General features: G+C 41.3%; 1 protein-coding gene across 9 annotated transcripts in view; it reads right to left on the bottom strand.

Annotated features, from left to right (window-relative positions):
* The window catches only part of LOC112852606 (putative adhesion G protein-coupled receptor E4P), a 93,087-nt gene that overhangs the window by 45,422 nt on the left and 31,690 nt on the right, over nt 1–15,975 (bottom strand). For 8 of the 9 annotated variants that reach the window (XM_086699280.1, XM_086699276.1, XM_086699277.1 and 5 more), the window contains 5 exons: nt 12,737–12,972; nt 10,715–10,781; nt 9,809–9,900; nt 8,478–8,658; nt 6,432–6,527 (listed from right to left, as the gene is read on the bottom strand). In XM_086699280.1, the coding sequence (XP_086555406.1) occupies nt 6,432–6,527; nt 8,478–8,658; nt 9,809–9,900; nt 10,715–10,781; nt 12,737–12,972 (672 nt within the window). Of the gene's footprint in view, nt 1–3,477; nt 4,337–6,431; nt 6,528–8,477; nt 8,659–9,808; nt 9,901–10,714; nt 10,782–12,736; nt 12,973–15,975 lie in introns of those variants that run through there. The other variant, XM_025916124.2, reaches the window with a different exon arrangement.

The following is a 15,975-nucleotide window of genomic DNA, read 5'->3' on the forward strand; positions in this document are numbered from 1 at the left end:
TATCAAACTCAACACTCAAAAAACAAATAATCCAGGATGAAATGGGAAAAAGACACAGACACTTTTCCAAAGAAGACATCCAGATGGCTAACAGACACATGAAAAAATGCTCAACATCAGTCACCATCAGGGAAATACAAATCAAAACCACAATGAGACACCACCTCACACCTGTCAGAATGGCTAATGTGAACAACTCAGGCAAAAACAGATGTTGGTGAGAATGCAGAGAAAGAGGAACCCTTTTGTATTGTTGGTGGGAATGCAAACTTGTGCAGCCACTCTGGGAAACAGTGTCGAGGTTCCTCAAAAAGTTAAAAATAGAACTACTTTATGACCCAGCAATTGTACTACTAAGTATTTATTCATAGGATATAGGTATGCTGTTTCAAAGGGGCACATGCACCCCAGTGTTTATAGCAGCACTATCAACAATAGAGAGCCAAAGTATGGAAAGAGCCCAAATCCATTGAGTGATGAATGGATAAAGAAGATGTGGCGGTGGCAGTGGTGGTGGTGTGTGTGTGTGGGTACACACGGAGTACTAGTTGGTAATCGAAAAGAGTGAAATTTTGCCAATTGCAAAAACATGGATGGAACTAGAGGGTATTATGCTAAGTGAAATTAGAGAAAGACAAATATCACAAATGTGGAAGTTAAAATACAAAACAGATGAACATAAGGGAAGGGAAGCAAAAGTAATATCAAAACAGGGAGGGAGACAAACCGTAAAAGACTCTTAAATACAGAGAATGGAGGGTTGCTGCAGGGGTGTTGGGTGAGGGGATGGGCTAAATGGGCAAGGGGCATTAAGGAGGACACTTGTTGGGATGAGCACTGGGTGTTACACGTAAGTGAAGAGTCACTCAATTCTATTGCTGAAATCATTGCTACACTAGATGTTGACTAACTTGGATTTAAATAAATTAAAAAAAGGCATAGTCAAATTATGGAAAGAGCCCAAATGTCTATCGACTGATGAATGGATAAAAAAGACGTGCACGCGCACACGCACACACACACACACACACACACACACACACACACACACACACACACTGGAATATTACTCAGCCGTAAAAAGAATGGAATATTGCCATTTGCAACAGCATGGATGGAGCTAGAGTGTATTATGCTTAGTGACATAAGTCAGTCAGAGGAAACACATACCAGAAGATCTCACTCATATGTGGAATTTAAGATACAAAACAGATGAACATAGGGAAAGGGGAAAAAAGGGGAGACAACCCCTGAGAGAACAAACTGGGGGTTGCTGGAGGGAAGGTCGGAAGATGGGCTAAATGAGTGGTGGGTGTTAAGGAGGGCACTTGTAATGAGCACTGGGTGTAGCAGGTAAGTGATGAATCACTCAGTTGTACTCTTGAACCCAATATTATACCACATGTTAACTAACGAGAATTTAAATAAAAACTCAAAACATAAAAAAAGAATCCCCTGTAGAGTTTGTTAAGCCATGGATTCCTGGGCCCCCAACTGTAGGGATTCTGTGTCTGGTGGTGATTTTCAGGTGACATCTGAGATTTGCATTTTTTTTTTTAAATTTTTTTTCTTTCAATGTTTATTTATTTTTGGGACAGAGAGAGACAGAGCATGAACGGGGGAGGGGCAGAGAGAGAGGGAGACACAGAATCGGAAACAGGCTCCAGGCTCTGAGCCATCAGCCCAGAGCCCGACGCGGGGCTCGAACTCACGGACCGCGAGATCGTGACCTGGCTGAAGCCGGACGCTTAACCGACTGCGCCACCCAGGCGCCCCTGAGATTTGCATTTTTAACAATATCCCAGGCCATGCTGATGATGCAGATCCGTAGACGACAAGTTTCTCAAACTTTGACTTGCATAGAATCTCCTGGAGATCATGTTAAAAAGAAGGGTCCTATTCACTGGATCTGGGATGGAGCCTAAGATTCTGCATTTGTACCAAATTTCCAAGTGATTTGCATGTCACTATGCTGCTGATTTTCAGGCCACATTTGGGCAGCAAGACAGAGCAGCTAGATTTCTATCAGTTGCAACTGAGAACATCCATGATTCATGCACTGCCTATATGTATTTTTGCAGGGAAAAGACTCACTTTTTAAAAATCTGACTCACAAAGTATTCTGTGATGCAATAAAAGAAAATCTTAAGAGCCCCCGGCTTGGAGTCTCTTAATTTTATTTCCTCTCCTCTGCAGCACAAACCCAAGCAGGGGACCCTTCTAAGCAAAAGTACATGTTGCAAAGAAGCAGATGTGGGTTTTGATGAATAGTCTCTGCCACAGTGAGGTGGGCAGTTCCCAGAAAAGAAAGCTGGCCAGACAAGAGGTGTTCCCCAGACGTACCACCCCCTTGGAGTGCAGAGCATGTGCGTAATAACCACATGCTGATTGAGTATTCATTTCCTGGAACAGCTGGGTGACCACAAAGGACTTTTCACTATGAACTAATGCCTAAGCCAGTAATTCTCAATAAGATCACTTCTGTTCCCAGGTGGCAATGTCTGGAGACATTTCTGATGGTCACAGTGGGTGTGTGTGGGATGGGGGAGGTTACAGGCATCTAGCGGGTAGAGGCCAGGGATGCTGCTGCAAATCCTGCAATGCACAGCAGCTCCTGCCCCAAAAAGAATTATCCAGGCCAAAATGTTAACAGTGCGGAGCTTGAGAATTAATGTTCTAGGTGGAGGCAGGGAAACTATCACTTACCACCTTGCAATTGATCATTAAAACATCTATCATTCTTGCCCTCCAGAAGTTTATAGTCCAGGCAGGAATGATTTACAAGCACACACGTATCATGTGTGCAATAGCACACAAAATATAGGGTAAGTCACGTCATACTGACAGTAATAGAGTAAGGAATTTCACTGAGGTCTCGAAGAATAAAGGGCTCTCAAAGGATGAAGACAGTAGTTCTTAAAGCGAAGGGGGTGAGCGAGGCAGATAAGAGAAAGAAAGCAGACCTGATGTTGGGAGGAAGTGAAAATATTGAATAGAGAGGTCCAAACCCGAAGTGCCTAGAACATTTGGCTTGTTTATTCACTTTTTGCAACTGTTTTGGATGCAGAAACAGCAGCGACATTAGCGGGGCTTAAGCACAAGGATTTGTCAACTGCCCAGGAAGGTTGCATTTCATGCGAGTTCTATTCGTGTATATTTGAAATTGCAGGATATAAAAAGTCACACCGCAGGCATGCGTTTTGAAACCATGTGAATCTCCCCAATTTGTCTCCCTGAGACGAATCACATAATTTTAAAGCCGGCAAGTGGAGTGAATCGTGCATTCTGTTTGCACCGCCACCATGTGGAAGAGACACTTAAGCTGATTAAGCAGAAAAAGGGACAGTCTTTGGTTCATGCCTTAAAAACTGCACAAGAAATCTCTTCAAATGAATCACGGCGAGTCTCAGCTGCTATTTTTACATTTCCTGCTGTTATTATTTAAAGTTGCTTTTAAAATACTGTCTGGTAACAAAGTTAGCCATACATTTATTTATTTTGGTGCTGAAAAACACACTAAATCCAATGACTTTGAAAACAAAATTAGAAATGTTAAAACTAAATATATAAGGCCAAAGGACTGCTGTGACACCCCCCCCCCCCCCCGCCGCTATTGGTTTGGGAGCATTTCCATGAGGACATGATGTGACATTAAGTATATGTGCTACTAAAGCGAGTGCTTGAGATCACACTAAAATTAACCTGAGTATATGAGTAGGTTTGAAAGTCATCAAGCAAAGAAGACAGTGCTGGTCTCCTGACCACTAGACATTTCCTTAGGACGCCCTCCTGAGTGGGATGGAGGTGTATTTTTACAACGCAAGAATACAACCCTGTTTTTAATATTTATTCATATGGGAGTTATTGAACTATGAAAATGTTGAGTGATGCAAGATCTTCAGGAGTATAAAGTGGAGCCAAAAATTCAGAGAGAGAAATCTGCAAGCTGAATCCAGATGTTGGCCAATAAATCCTGGGCAAGGTAGTATTAGCTGGAATATGAAAATCCCCTTATTTCCCTCGTTGTTAAAAAGAATTCTCTGAGCATTTAATGGCACACGATATACAATTCTGGGTTTGAGGGGGGTCTCAGTAGTCTCTCGACACCCCTTTCTTTCTACGGAGACAGAAGCCAAAATAGGGAAAAGAGTCACGACTGCTTTCAGGAGAAAGACAGATGGTGGCATTTGTCCCATCCATGTGTCCAGAGGGCGCTGTCCACAGCAGCTCAGTTTGCTGGTTTTAGCCAAAGAGCAGAGATCAGAGTCTGAGGCTGTGGTTGAACAGACGCAGCGTCTCTTCTGCGATAGAATTCTGATGATGTTGTTGGTTCCTCCTATTTGGGGGGAAATAATGTGTAGAAAAAGCTGAAGAGAAATTAACACCTCAGAAATTACCTAGGACTTCCAGCAGTGCCTAGATAGAACAAGCAAGAATTTCTTTAAGGTCAAAAGCTCAGTAAAGAGGTCCTAATATATGGCTTACAGCCTCTCCCGTCCCCAAACACCATCTGCAATGGTCTTTTTATTTGTTTGATCTTTTCACAAACATTTACAGGGTGTTTACTGTGGACCAGGCAGCGTCCTGAGCTCTTAGCACATATGACCTCACTTACTTCTCATGATGAGATAGATACTATTATCATCCTCATTTACAGATGAAGAAACTGAGGCACAGAGACATTAAGTGGCTAGCGTAAGCTGATGCAGCCTGGAACTGGTGGAGTTGTCACTTGAACCCAGGCATGTTGGCTCCATTCAAACAGTGACGAATCACTTAAATGCTACAGAGGATCAGTAATGACTGTAAGGATGGATATGCGCTTTTTACAGAGAAAAGTGTTGTCCAAAGATAAGGGGACAAGATTACTGTTTGGGGCCTTCTATGTAGCTGACTTTTGATAATTTGGTATTAATAAAAAGCAGCGTTGACATGGTTCAGAGTAGAGCAAAGTGCTTTCATGTACATTGTTTCGTTCCTCAATCAATTGGGCATTTCAACGATGAATGAATTGAGGCTCAGAGAAGTTAAATTATTTGCCCATCATCTACCACCTAAAATCTGAAAGAGTCAAAATACAAACTCAAATCTGGCGAACCCCAGAATCCACACTATGGATTCTACTATGTGACATGTTTTGGGGGACTACAAGCATTGGGAAAGTTCTTTTACACAGTTCAGGTTGACATATCCTTTGGCCGCTGCTGATTCTAGCCAAGAGGTGAACCTGTGGCATACACTGATAGGACATAGTCAGCAGCCACTAAGGAGAATTGTCCTTAATATGAGAGTGCATGTCCTATCAAGCTGGTCCCAATATTGTTGACAATCTGGGGTGACAACTAAGGAAAGCTGTCAACTTTCAGAGAGAAACAGACCCAAGTTGGAACCCTCTACCCAGCTGAGTAGCTTTGAGCAAATCATGTGGACTCTCCCAGTCTGTTTGCTCATCTGTAAGCAAGGAATTTAGACACTCAACATCTTTTGTGGGCCAGGCATTGCTCTAGGTAGAAGGAAAACAATAGTGACCACAACAGTGAAACTTACAGGGGAGCAGAGGCTGACCAAAAGCAAATACTTCAATGTTTTTAAGACTAAGACAAATATCATACAGAGAGGCACATCACACAGAGAATTAAAATAGAATGTAGTGACAGAGACTGTGAAGGGCTGTCACTGTGACCACCTTACTGAAAACCAAACTCCCCTCACCCCATGCATCCTGATTTCTCTTCACTGCTCTGTATTTTTCTATAGCACACATCACTTTGTGATGTACTGTATAATCTACACTTGGGGGTTTATTGTCAGCTCCCCCCCCACTCCAACATCAGTCCTGTGAGGGCAAGGATTTTTGTCAATGTGTCCACTGCTGTTTCCCCAACACCTAATACAGTATCTAGCATGTACTGGATAATCAATAAATATTTGTTAAATGAATGTTGTTAAATTATCATTTGGATTATTTGTGGAATATCCAAATTTGTGGAAAGACTTGGGAGAGGGAGAGAAAGAGAGAGAGAGAGGATGAAAGAAAGAGAGAGAGAGAAAGACAGGGATGGAAGGAAGGAATAAAGGAATGAATGAAGGAGGGAAGAAGGAGGGAAGGAGGGATGATAAAGGAGGGATAGAGGATAGGGAAGGAAGGAGGAAGGAGGGAAGGAGGGATGAAGGAAGAAAGGGAGGGAGGGGAGAAGGAAGGGAGGGAGGGAAGGAGGGAGAAAGGGAAAGAGAGAAAAAGAGAGAGAGAAAGCAAGCAAGCAAGCAGAACTCCACTGGTTTTGGTCTCAAAAACCAGAAACCAGCAGCATAATGTAGGAAGCTAATGAAATTTCTCTTTTCTTTTAGATCAAGAACCAGGAAGCTCTTGGTTGTAGGAGACGTCGGGTTTAGCAAGTACACATCACTGCAGAGAAGCTGGTCTCACTTACCATTTTGGTTTGGATCGTAGAGCGAGATACGTCAAAGCTTTCAGTCTCAATTGCTTTCCAGATCCCACTAAACCACTTCTTGTATTCCATTCGCACCTGAGGAATATAGAGGTTTGTGTCATGTCCAGAGCTTGGTTAGAGAGAAAGGACCCCAAATAGGAGGCCAAAGATATAGATGCCAAGCCCTATGACTGCCTTTTCATTACTTTTCTGTATAGTCCTCTTGTTAATTCATTCTGAAATTCAACTTTCTCATTGTGGAAAAGGCATTTACTAAATGTTGGGCACTACAAAGTTTCTACAGAGAGACTTTGAACCCAGTGGTTCATCAAAGTGGTGGTGATGATGATGCTGAGAACAAGGAGGAGGAGGATGGTGAAGGTGATTATGGTGATGCTGCTGGTGGTGATTATAAGGATGAAGCTATGTTCAATACACTTTGCACCATATGCAATGTCATCTTCCATAAACCAAAGGAGAAAGGCTCTTCCCTTATCAGCAATTGAAGGTAAAGAATCTGAAGCTTGTGGAAGTACATGGACTTGCCCAAGGTCATACAGACAGAATTCAACACCTCATGATTCTTACTCAGGGCCCCAAACTAACCACTACGTACAAACACCCCCTGTGATTACATGGATTCCCTTCATGTAACCTGCTTAACATGTCTGAAAAAGATATTTAAATACTTAATACTCAACATTATTTTACCAATACACTTAAGTTGTACTTCATTTTTGGGTGTGAGGAGTACCAAGCATTGAGAAGGCACTAGAAGACGAAAGAGAAATTAATAAAGTGTTACGATGGTCTTTTTGCCACAAGCATCTTAATTGATGGTAGTTCCACTCAATAGCAAAGGGAGGGTGGGGGAAGTCAGGAAAATTGTTTCCAATATTCTATGAGGAGTAAAATTATAATAATGACCCTCACAAGAACTGCGCGAGGAGATTCATATTGCATTATCTCATTTAATTCTCAACCCTGTGAGGCACGTATTGCCATATACACAGATGAGAAGTTGAGGCTCAGAGAGGGTAAGAAAGCTGCCCACACAGCAGCCTACTCAGTGTAAAACCTAACACTAGAGCTGAAGTCTCTCTGTTTTTGGCATATTATGCCAAATTTTCCAGTGCCCCTCCCTAAAGTGCACTACACTGTAAGAGGATTATGTGTCCTCTTTCTGGTGAACTCAGGTATGGCCACATGACTAGCTCCAGCCAATGAAAGAGAACTAATTCAGGTACAGTTGGCCAGGATCTCCTTTCCCTTTGCCACAAGAATACCAATATTCCAGATAAGGGCTGCCCCTTCAGCCTGTATCCCAGAGTGAAGACAATGTAGATCAAGACACAGTTATGTAGCATGAGCAAGAAATAAACTTTATTGTTGTCACCCACCGAAATTAGGGGGTGGTGGCTATTTGTTACTGCAGCATAATCTCCCTTATCCTGACTGATAAATTCTCTGCTATGGACTAAGTTGTGTCTCCTCAAAATTCATATGTTAAAGGCTTAACCTCCCAGGATGATTGTATTTGAAGATATGACCTTTATAGGAGTGACTAAGAATAAATGGTAGAGCCCTGATCCAATAGGATTAGTGTCCTGTTAAAAAGAAACATAAAAGCTCTCTCTCCTTGTCTCTCCTATGGAAGGACACAGCAAGAAGGTGGACTTCTGAAAAAAAAAAAAAAAAGAGAGAGCATTCTCACCAGAACCCAACTGCACAGTCACCCTGACCTCAGATTTCCAGCCTCCAGAATTATAAGAGATATTTCTGTTGTCCAAGCCACATGATCTATGATATTTTGTCCTGTCATCTCCAGCTGACAAAAGCACACTCTTAAGATAGAGATTGGAATGTGAAATTTAGTTAGATGCACCCAGAACACACAGCATACCCAAGCAGCACCTAAACCTTTTTCCCAGAATCAAGGCAACCACAAGATACAAATATAAAAGATCAGAAAAGGGTGAGAATGTGAATAGCCATTCAATAAGATGGTGGGACTCAGCTGGTGATAAATAAAACAATTAGCCTTACCTGGCGATTAAGGAGACAGTGTACCACAAAGAGCAAAACCCCCTGCAGGACATTGATGATGGTGAATGTGTAGGCAATGACTGATCCGATCACCTTCCCGAACTCTTCAACCATAAAATAGCCAAGGCCCCAAGAACAGCCCAGTATAAATAGCTGAGCAATGGCTTTAAATGTCATGACTCTGGGAAGGAACAGGAGTAATAATAACTATCACTGATCATTATATGTTGGGCACTGTGCTAAATGCTTTGCACGCATTACCTGATTTAAACTTCGCATCACCTCATGTGCTTAAGTGACTCATGCAAAGTCATACAACTCGAAGATGAGGCAGAACCCATGCTTTCAATCACTGCTTCTGAGAATAATGCTTTCTCCTATTCTTGGAAATGATTTATCTAAACCTATTGGAAGATATGTGGAAAGTGCCTTCTAGAAAGTTGTACTGAAAATGTATACTGATGATGATATCATGACTTCAGATCATAGCATGCTGTTGGGCTTCTTCAAGAAAATTGTGTTTTGTCAAACAGAAGCGTTGTTGATGGCAACTGTCTGGGACAGCTGACGTGTGTGAGTGTGTGCATGCACATGGTGTGAGCCTACACTCATCCATACATGTGTAGAAGGATGAGGAAACACTAAGAAGGGGGACACTCTGACCCTCTAGGGCAGAAAACACCAAGGCTAGGAGATGTTGGTTGGTATGATAAGTAGAGGAGATCAAAGCCAGGGTCTGAAGTTGGAAAGATGCTCCTTAAGTTTTGTTCATCTGACTCACCAATGCACCTGACTCTTGCCCACTTTTGGGTAACATGAGTACCGGCTCCTCATATCAATGGGGGATAGTAGTCATGCCCACCTCATAGATTGGAGTTATAGGCATTCAGTGAAACAATATTGGTAAATTCCCATCATCTATCAAGTTCCTAGTTAATATTAGTTGTTCTTATTATTTCCAGTTATTTAGATCAGTGCCAGTAAGAACTGAGTGTCTACACCCAAGGATAATGGAGCCCCCAGAAGTGGGTGGACTCACGAGGTTGGGGAGAGATGATAATATTGATACTCTTGGCATGAATTTCATATGAACAGTATGCTACACACAGGAGCACCCAATGAATATTTGTTGAGGAAAGAGATCAAGAAGTACATTAAGCTACCTGAAAACTATAGTTTTTACTTCTAGAAATTGTACCCCACTTACCCTTTATCCAGTACCAGGATATTTTATATTAGATTTTTATATGGGTTTTTCATTCCCAGTCAGAAATAAAAGTAGTCCTGTAGGAAAAAATCTGTGGATACCACGGATTCTAGGGTCTTCTTACCTGGTATCCTGAATGGTAGAAACTTCTTTGTTGAGGGAGGAAACTTTACTTCTCAAAATCCACAGGATTTGAAAGTAGAGCACCAAGTTTATCTGTGGACACAGAACTAAAAGTTGACTTGGAATTTTCTCTGGAGTCCAGGTCATGCAACCTAATTTGAGTTGGACCTAAGAATCTTTCCCCAAAAGATACAGGCCTCGTTGGATGCTATGCTATGGTCTGGTCTTTTATACAGCACATTGTGTATATATGAACTTGTGGCACTTGGTGCTTGATTAGGGTGACTATATAATTTATCATTCAAACCAAGACACCTAGAAAGTGAAAGAGTACTCTTGATAGCTATAGCAGGACAATGATGTGATCAGGAAGTTGCTGACAAACAGGAAAACATATCACTCTATGAAGAGTAGATATTTGCTGAATATTTGTTAAAAATTTTTTAAAATGTTTACTTATTTTTTTAAAGAGAGGGAAAGAGAGTGTGAGTGGGGGAAGGCCATAGAGAGAGGGAGAAACAGAATCTGAATCAGGTTCCAGGCTCTGAGCTGTCAGCACAGAGCCCGATGCGGGGCTCAAACTCACAAACTACGAGATCATGACCTGAGCGAAGTTGGATGTTTAACCGACTGAACCACACAGATGCCCCACTAAATAGTTGTTGAATGAACAAATGTGGGATTTTTAGAAGAATCTCCAGCAGAGGGTTATATTACATCAGAGTAACAAGTGAACCAGGAGGGAGTCTGGGAAAGAGATATGGAGACTGTGTTTTCAGGAAGAGGGGTAAATCACATTAGACTATATTTTCCTTATCTTCACCTCACTTCTGCTTTAACAGAAAGAAACACACAATGCTTGGCAAACCCAGGGCAGGCACATCAATAACTATCACTAGTCACCCACCAAGATAATGACTGCCACTGGTCCCATAAAACTCCAGATGAACGCTTTATCATGCTTGAGCCAGCAGCTGTTGAGAGAAAGGTGCGCATTAGCTATTTCTCAGAAGGCAAAGGTCTTGAATTCAGACTCCTATAGCAAGATCCAACCAGTGCCAGGAATCATTTAATTCAGAGCCTGGACTTTAGATGGAATCAGACATGGGTCCTCATCTGACATAAGCCGTGTGCTCTAAGCCTCAGTTTCCCCAAGTGTAGAGTGGGGGCAAACAGAAGGATTAAAAGATTAAATAATTACTGTGGTTATATGCAAAGTCTTGAAGTCAGGTAGGGTCGCTCCTATGACTTTGTTCTCCTTCAATATTGTGTTAGCTATTTAGGGTCTTTTTCTTCTCTGTACAAACATTAGAATAATTGTATCAATATCTACAAAATAATTTTCTGAGAATGTGGTTGAGAATGCATTCAATCTACAGATCAAGTTGGGAAGAACTGACAGACTGACTTCTTGACAATATTGAGTTTTCCTATCCATGAACGTGGACTATCTCTCCGTTTATTTGAAACTTCTTTTATTTCTTTCATCAGGATTTTGCAGTTTTCCTAATATAGATCTTGTAGGAAAGATTAAAATGAGATAATGTGTATACAAATTTGAGTACAGTTCCTGGCAAAGAGGGAAGGCTCAATAAACAGTACCCTAATAATGATTGCTATAAGAAAGAGAGTAAAAATAGTAACAGCTACAGCCATAAAAATTACCAACACAAATTAAATATGTTCCATATACCAAATACTCAGCTGCCCAAATACCTTTTATTATGTCATGGCTTATTTTGGCAAAGTTAGCATAATTTATTCTAAACAGAGACCTCACAGCATAAAACTGGTCAATTTAACAAGCAATTGCCAACACTGACTGGGCAGAAAAGCTCCCACACTTAAGTTCTATTCTAAGGGTTGTAAACAATAGCCCACAGGGCAAATCCAGTTCACCCCATGTTTTTATAAAGTTTTATTGAAACACAGCCACACTCATCCATTAACATATGGTCTATGACTTGGCTTCTCTCTCACTACAAGGACAACACTGGGTAATTGCCACAAAGACCATACGACCCGTAGAGACAAAAACAGGTACAATTTGGCCTTTTATAAAGTTTACCAACCCCTGATCTACCCTGCCACTGTATCTCCAGAATCATTCTGGCAGGATGTATGGTTCAAGCTGGAGATGGGGCTTGTTTTTTTCAAGAGGGACACCTTTGTACATGAGACCTTAGTACATGTATACCTACTTCCTAACCTAAGCCCCATTGCCAATATACCAGCTTCTTCAACTAACTTTATGGAGCTTTCTAAACTTCTTTAGTCAGGCTAAAAATGCTGCCTTGGGAATTCTGAACTTACTCTCTTTTTAGCTGTGACCTTGAGAAAGTTTCTTAGATGGACTAAGTACCAGGTGTCCTGTGTATGAAGTAACAAACAGTGCTGATTCCACAGGGTCATGGGGAGAATAAGAAAATACTGTGTTATCTCTGATACAGAACAGGACCTCTAGATTTATTGCTATCGTTGTTACTCTTTACATTTGGGGGATTAACCTCAACCTATTCAACCTACTCTTTCAGAATCCTACAGAACATAGAGACCACAGGTGGGCTTTTATGTTCCTGAGTTTCCCAAATGTGCTTTTTTTTTCCTCCCTAATTTCCTAAACTGAATTCAAAATTTTATGTGTAAGTACATTTGTCTGAAAGGTACATTTCCCTATTTGGGGAAATAGGCTCTAGGTCTTACCAAAGTTCTTAAGAGGATCCAACCCCAAAGATGCTGAGAACCATTCCTCTAGGAATTTTGAAGAGAAAATAGAATTCTGGCTCAAAAAAAAAAAAAAAAAAAAAAAAAAAAAAGACTGGTTTGATGTATAACTCACAACAGCAAATGTGCTGAAATGTTTTTTGATTTCAGATCTCGCATCAGCCATGGACACAACTTCTACCCTAAAGGAACACATCATTCTTACCGATCATATGTTCCATAATTTTGGGGTGCTACTATTGCAGACACAGCCACAATCAGAGCTGGAACCCCATAGCCAAAAGGGCACATGAACCTCTTCTTGAATTTGCCTGCACTGGTGTAATTGGCCACCTTGAGGTTTCTGACGGTTAGGAAAAGCTGTAGCCCTTCAAGGAGCATCCAGGTGAAGGAGGCCAGGTAGAGGTAGTGCAGCACACCAGCGATGATGGAACACAGCACCTGCAGGGGAGACAAGAGTTAGGAGTGTTGTCTCCACCTGATCCGATCCTCAGCAGTTGACATTTCCTGGATGTTGACCTGCATTTTCTTTTTATTTAATGTTTATTTGCTTTCGAGAGAGAGAAAGACAGACAGAGCATGAGTGGGAGAGGGGCAGAGAGAGGGAGACACAGAATCTGAAACAGGCTTCAGGCTCTGAGCTGTCAGCACAGAGCCCGACATGGGCTCAAACCCATGAACTGCGAGATTGTGACCTGAACCGAAGTCGGAGGCTTAACCGACTGAGCCACCCAGATGCCCCCTGCATTTTTCAATCCTAACACCTATGACATTTTGCCTACGGGCAACACATTGTGGGGAGCTCTCACTGGCCCATGCTTACCCCACGGATGGGGCAGGCCAGAAGTGCTGAGGAATAAATACCACACAAACAGTCCTCAGATCCATGATGGATCAGAGTTGGTAGATGAATATTCCATGGCCCTTATCCTTTGGGTAGGTGAGATGCTTAATTTTTTTGTGTTAACTCAACTGAGCTAAGGAAAATGCCCAGATAACTGGTAAAACATTATTCCTGGGTGTGTCTGTGAGGGTGTTTCAGGTATATATTACCATTTGAATCAGTAAACTGAGCAAAGAAGATCACCCTAACCAATGAGGGTGGGCATCATCCAATCAATGGAGAGCCTAAATTAAATTTTTATGGAGGAAGAGTGAATTTGCTCTATCTATCTGAGTTGGGACATCTCTCTTCTTAAGCCCTCAGACATTGGTAGTTATGGTTCCAATAAAAAAAAGACTATTTTACGAAACATTTTTTTTTTTTTTTTTTTACAAAAACAGAAGGTAGGCCTGACTTAGCCTCAGCACTGTCATTTGCCAATCTCTGCCCATTTTCTAATGAGGAAACTAAAGCCCAAAGAGATTAAAATCTCACCCAAGATCATACAACTAAAAAATAAAAAGGGATTTGAAACGCAAACCATCTTTAAAGACTATACTTAATCTTTTTAAATTTTTCTTATTGCTTATTTATTTTTGAGACAGAGAGGCAGAGTGAGAGCAGGGAGGGGCAGAGAGAGAAGACACAGAATCTGAAGCAGGTTCCAGGCTCTGACATGTCAGCACAGAGCCCAATGCAGGGCTTCAACTCATGAACTGTGAGATCATGACCTGAGCCAGAGTCGGATGCTTTAACTGACTGAGCCACCCAGGCACCCCAAGACTATACTTACTCTTTTTAAAAAAATTTACATCCAAGTTAGTTAGCATATAGTGCAACAATGATTTCAAGGGTAGATTCCTTGAATCTGTGCCTCTTACCCATTTAGCCCATCCCCCCCCACAACCCCTCCAGTAACCCTCTGTTTGTTCTCCATATTTAAGAGTCTCTTCTGTTTTGTCCCCCTCCCTATTTTTATATTATTTTTGTTTTCCTTCCCTTATGTTCATCTGTTTTGTCTCTTAAAGTCCTCATATGAGTGAAGTCATATTTGTCTTTCTCTGACTGATTTTGCTTGCATAACACCCTCCAGTTCCATCCACATAGTTGCAAATGGCAAGATTTTATTCTTTTTGATTGCCAAGTAATACTCCATTGTGTATATATACCACATCTACTCTATCCCTTCATCCATCGAGGGACATTTGGCCTCTTTCCATTCTTTGGCTATTGTTGATAGTGCTGCTATGAACATTTGGGTGCATGTACCCCTTTGAAACAGCACACCTGTATCCCTTGGATAAATACCTAGTAGTGCAATTTCTCGGTCATAGGGTAGTTCTAGTTTTAATTTTTTGAGGAATCTCCATACTGTTTTCCAGAGTGGCTGCACCAGTTTGCATTCCCACCATCAGTGCCAAAGAGCTCCTCTCTCCGCATCCTCGCCAAAATCTGTTGTTGCCTGAGTTGTTCATTTTAGCCATTTTGACAGGTGTAAGGTGGTATCTCATTGTGGTTTTGATTTGTATTTCTCTGATGATGAGTGAGTTGAGCATTTTTTTCATGTGTCGGTTGGCCATCTGGATGTCTTCTTTGGAGAAGTGTCTATTCATGTCTTTTGCCCATTTCTTCACTGGATTATTTGTGTTTTGGGTGTTGAGTTTGATAAGTTCTTTATAGATTTTGGATACTAAACCTTTATCTGATATGTCATTTGCAAATATCTTCTCCCATTCTGTCGGTTGCCGTTTAGTTTTGCTGATTGTTTCCTTCACTGTGCAGAAGCTTTTTATTTTGATGGGGTCCCAGTAGTTCATTCTTGTTTTTGTTTCCCTTGCCTCCAGAGACGTGTTGAGTAAGAAGTTGCTGTGGCCAAGATCAAAGAGGTTTTTGCCTGCTTTCTCCTAGAGGATTTTGATGGCTTCCTGTCTTAAGTCTTTCATCCATTTTATTTTTGTGTATGGTGTAAGAAAGTGGTCCAGGTTCATTCTTCTGCATGTTGCTGTCCAGTTTTCCCAGTACCACAGGCTGAAGACTGTTTTTATTCCATTGGATATTCTTTCTTGCTTTGTCTAAGATTAGTTGGCCATGCATTTGTGGGTCTATTTCTGGGTTCTCTATTCTGTTCCATTGATCTGAGTGTCTGTTCTTCTGCAAGTACCATACTGCCTTCATGATTATAGTTTTGTAGTACAGCCTGAAGTCTGGGATTGTGATGCCTCCTGCTTTGGTTTTCTTTTTCAAGATTGCTTTGGCTATTTGGGGTCTTTTCTGGTTCCATACAAATTTTAGAATTATTTGTTCTAGCTCTGTGAAAAATGCTGGTGTTATTTTGGTAAGGATTGCATTGAATATGTAGATTGCTTTGGGTAGTATCGACATTTTAACAATATTTATTCTTCCTATCCAGGAGCATGGAATATTTTTCCATTTTTTGTGTCTTCTTCAATTTCTTTCATAAGCTTTCTATAGTTTTCAGCATATAGGTTTTTCACCTCTTTGCTTAGATTTATTCCAAGGTATTTTATGGTTCTTGGTGCAATTGTAAATGGATTTGATTC

This window comes from Puma concolor, chromosome A2, assembly GCF_028749965.1.
Source record: "Puma concolor isolate L17-30 chromosome A2, mPumCon1.1.hap2, whole genome shotgun sequence".
NCBI classification, from domain to species: Eukaryota; Metazoa; Chordata; class Mammalia; order Carnivora; family Felidae; genus Puma; species Puma concolor.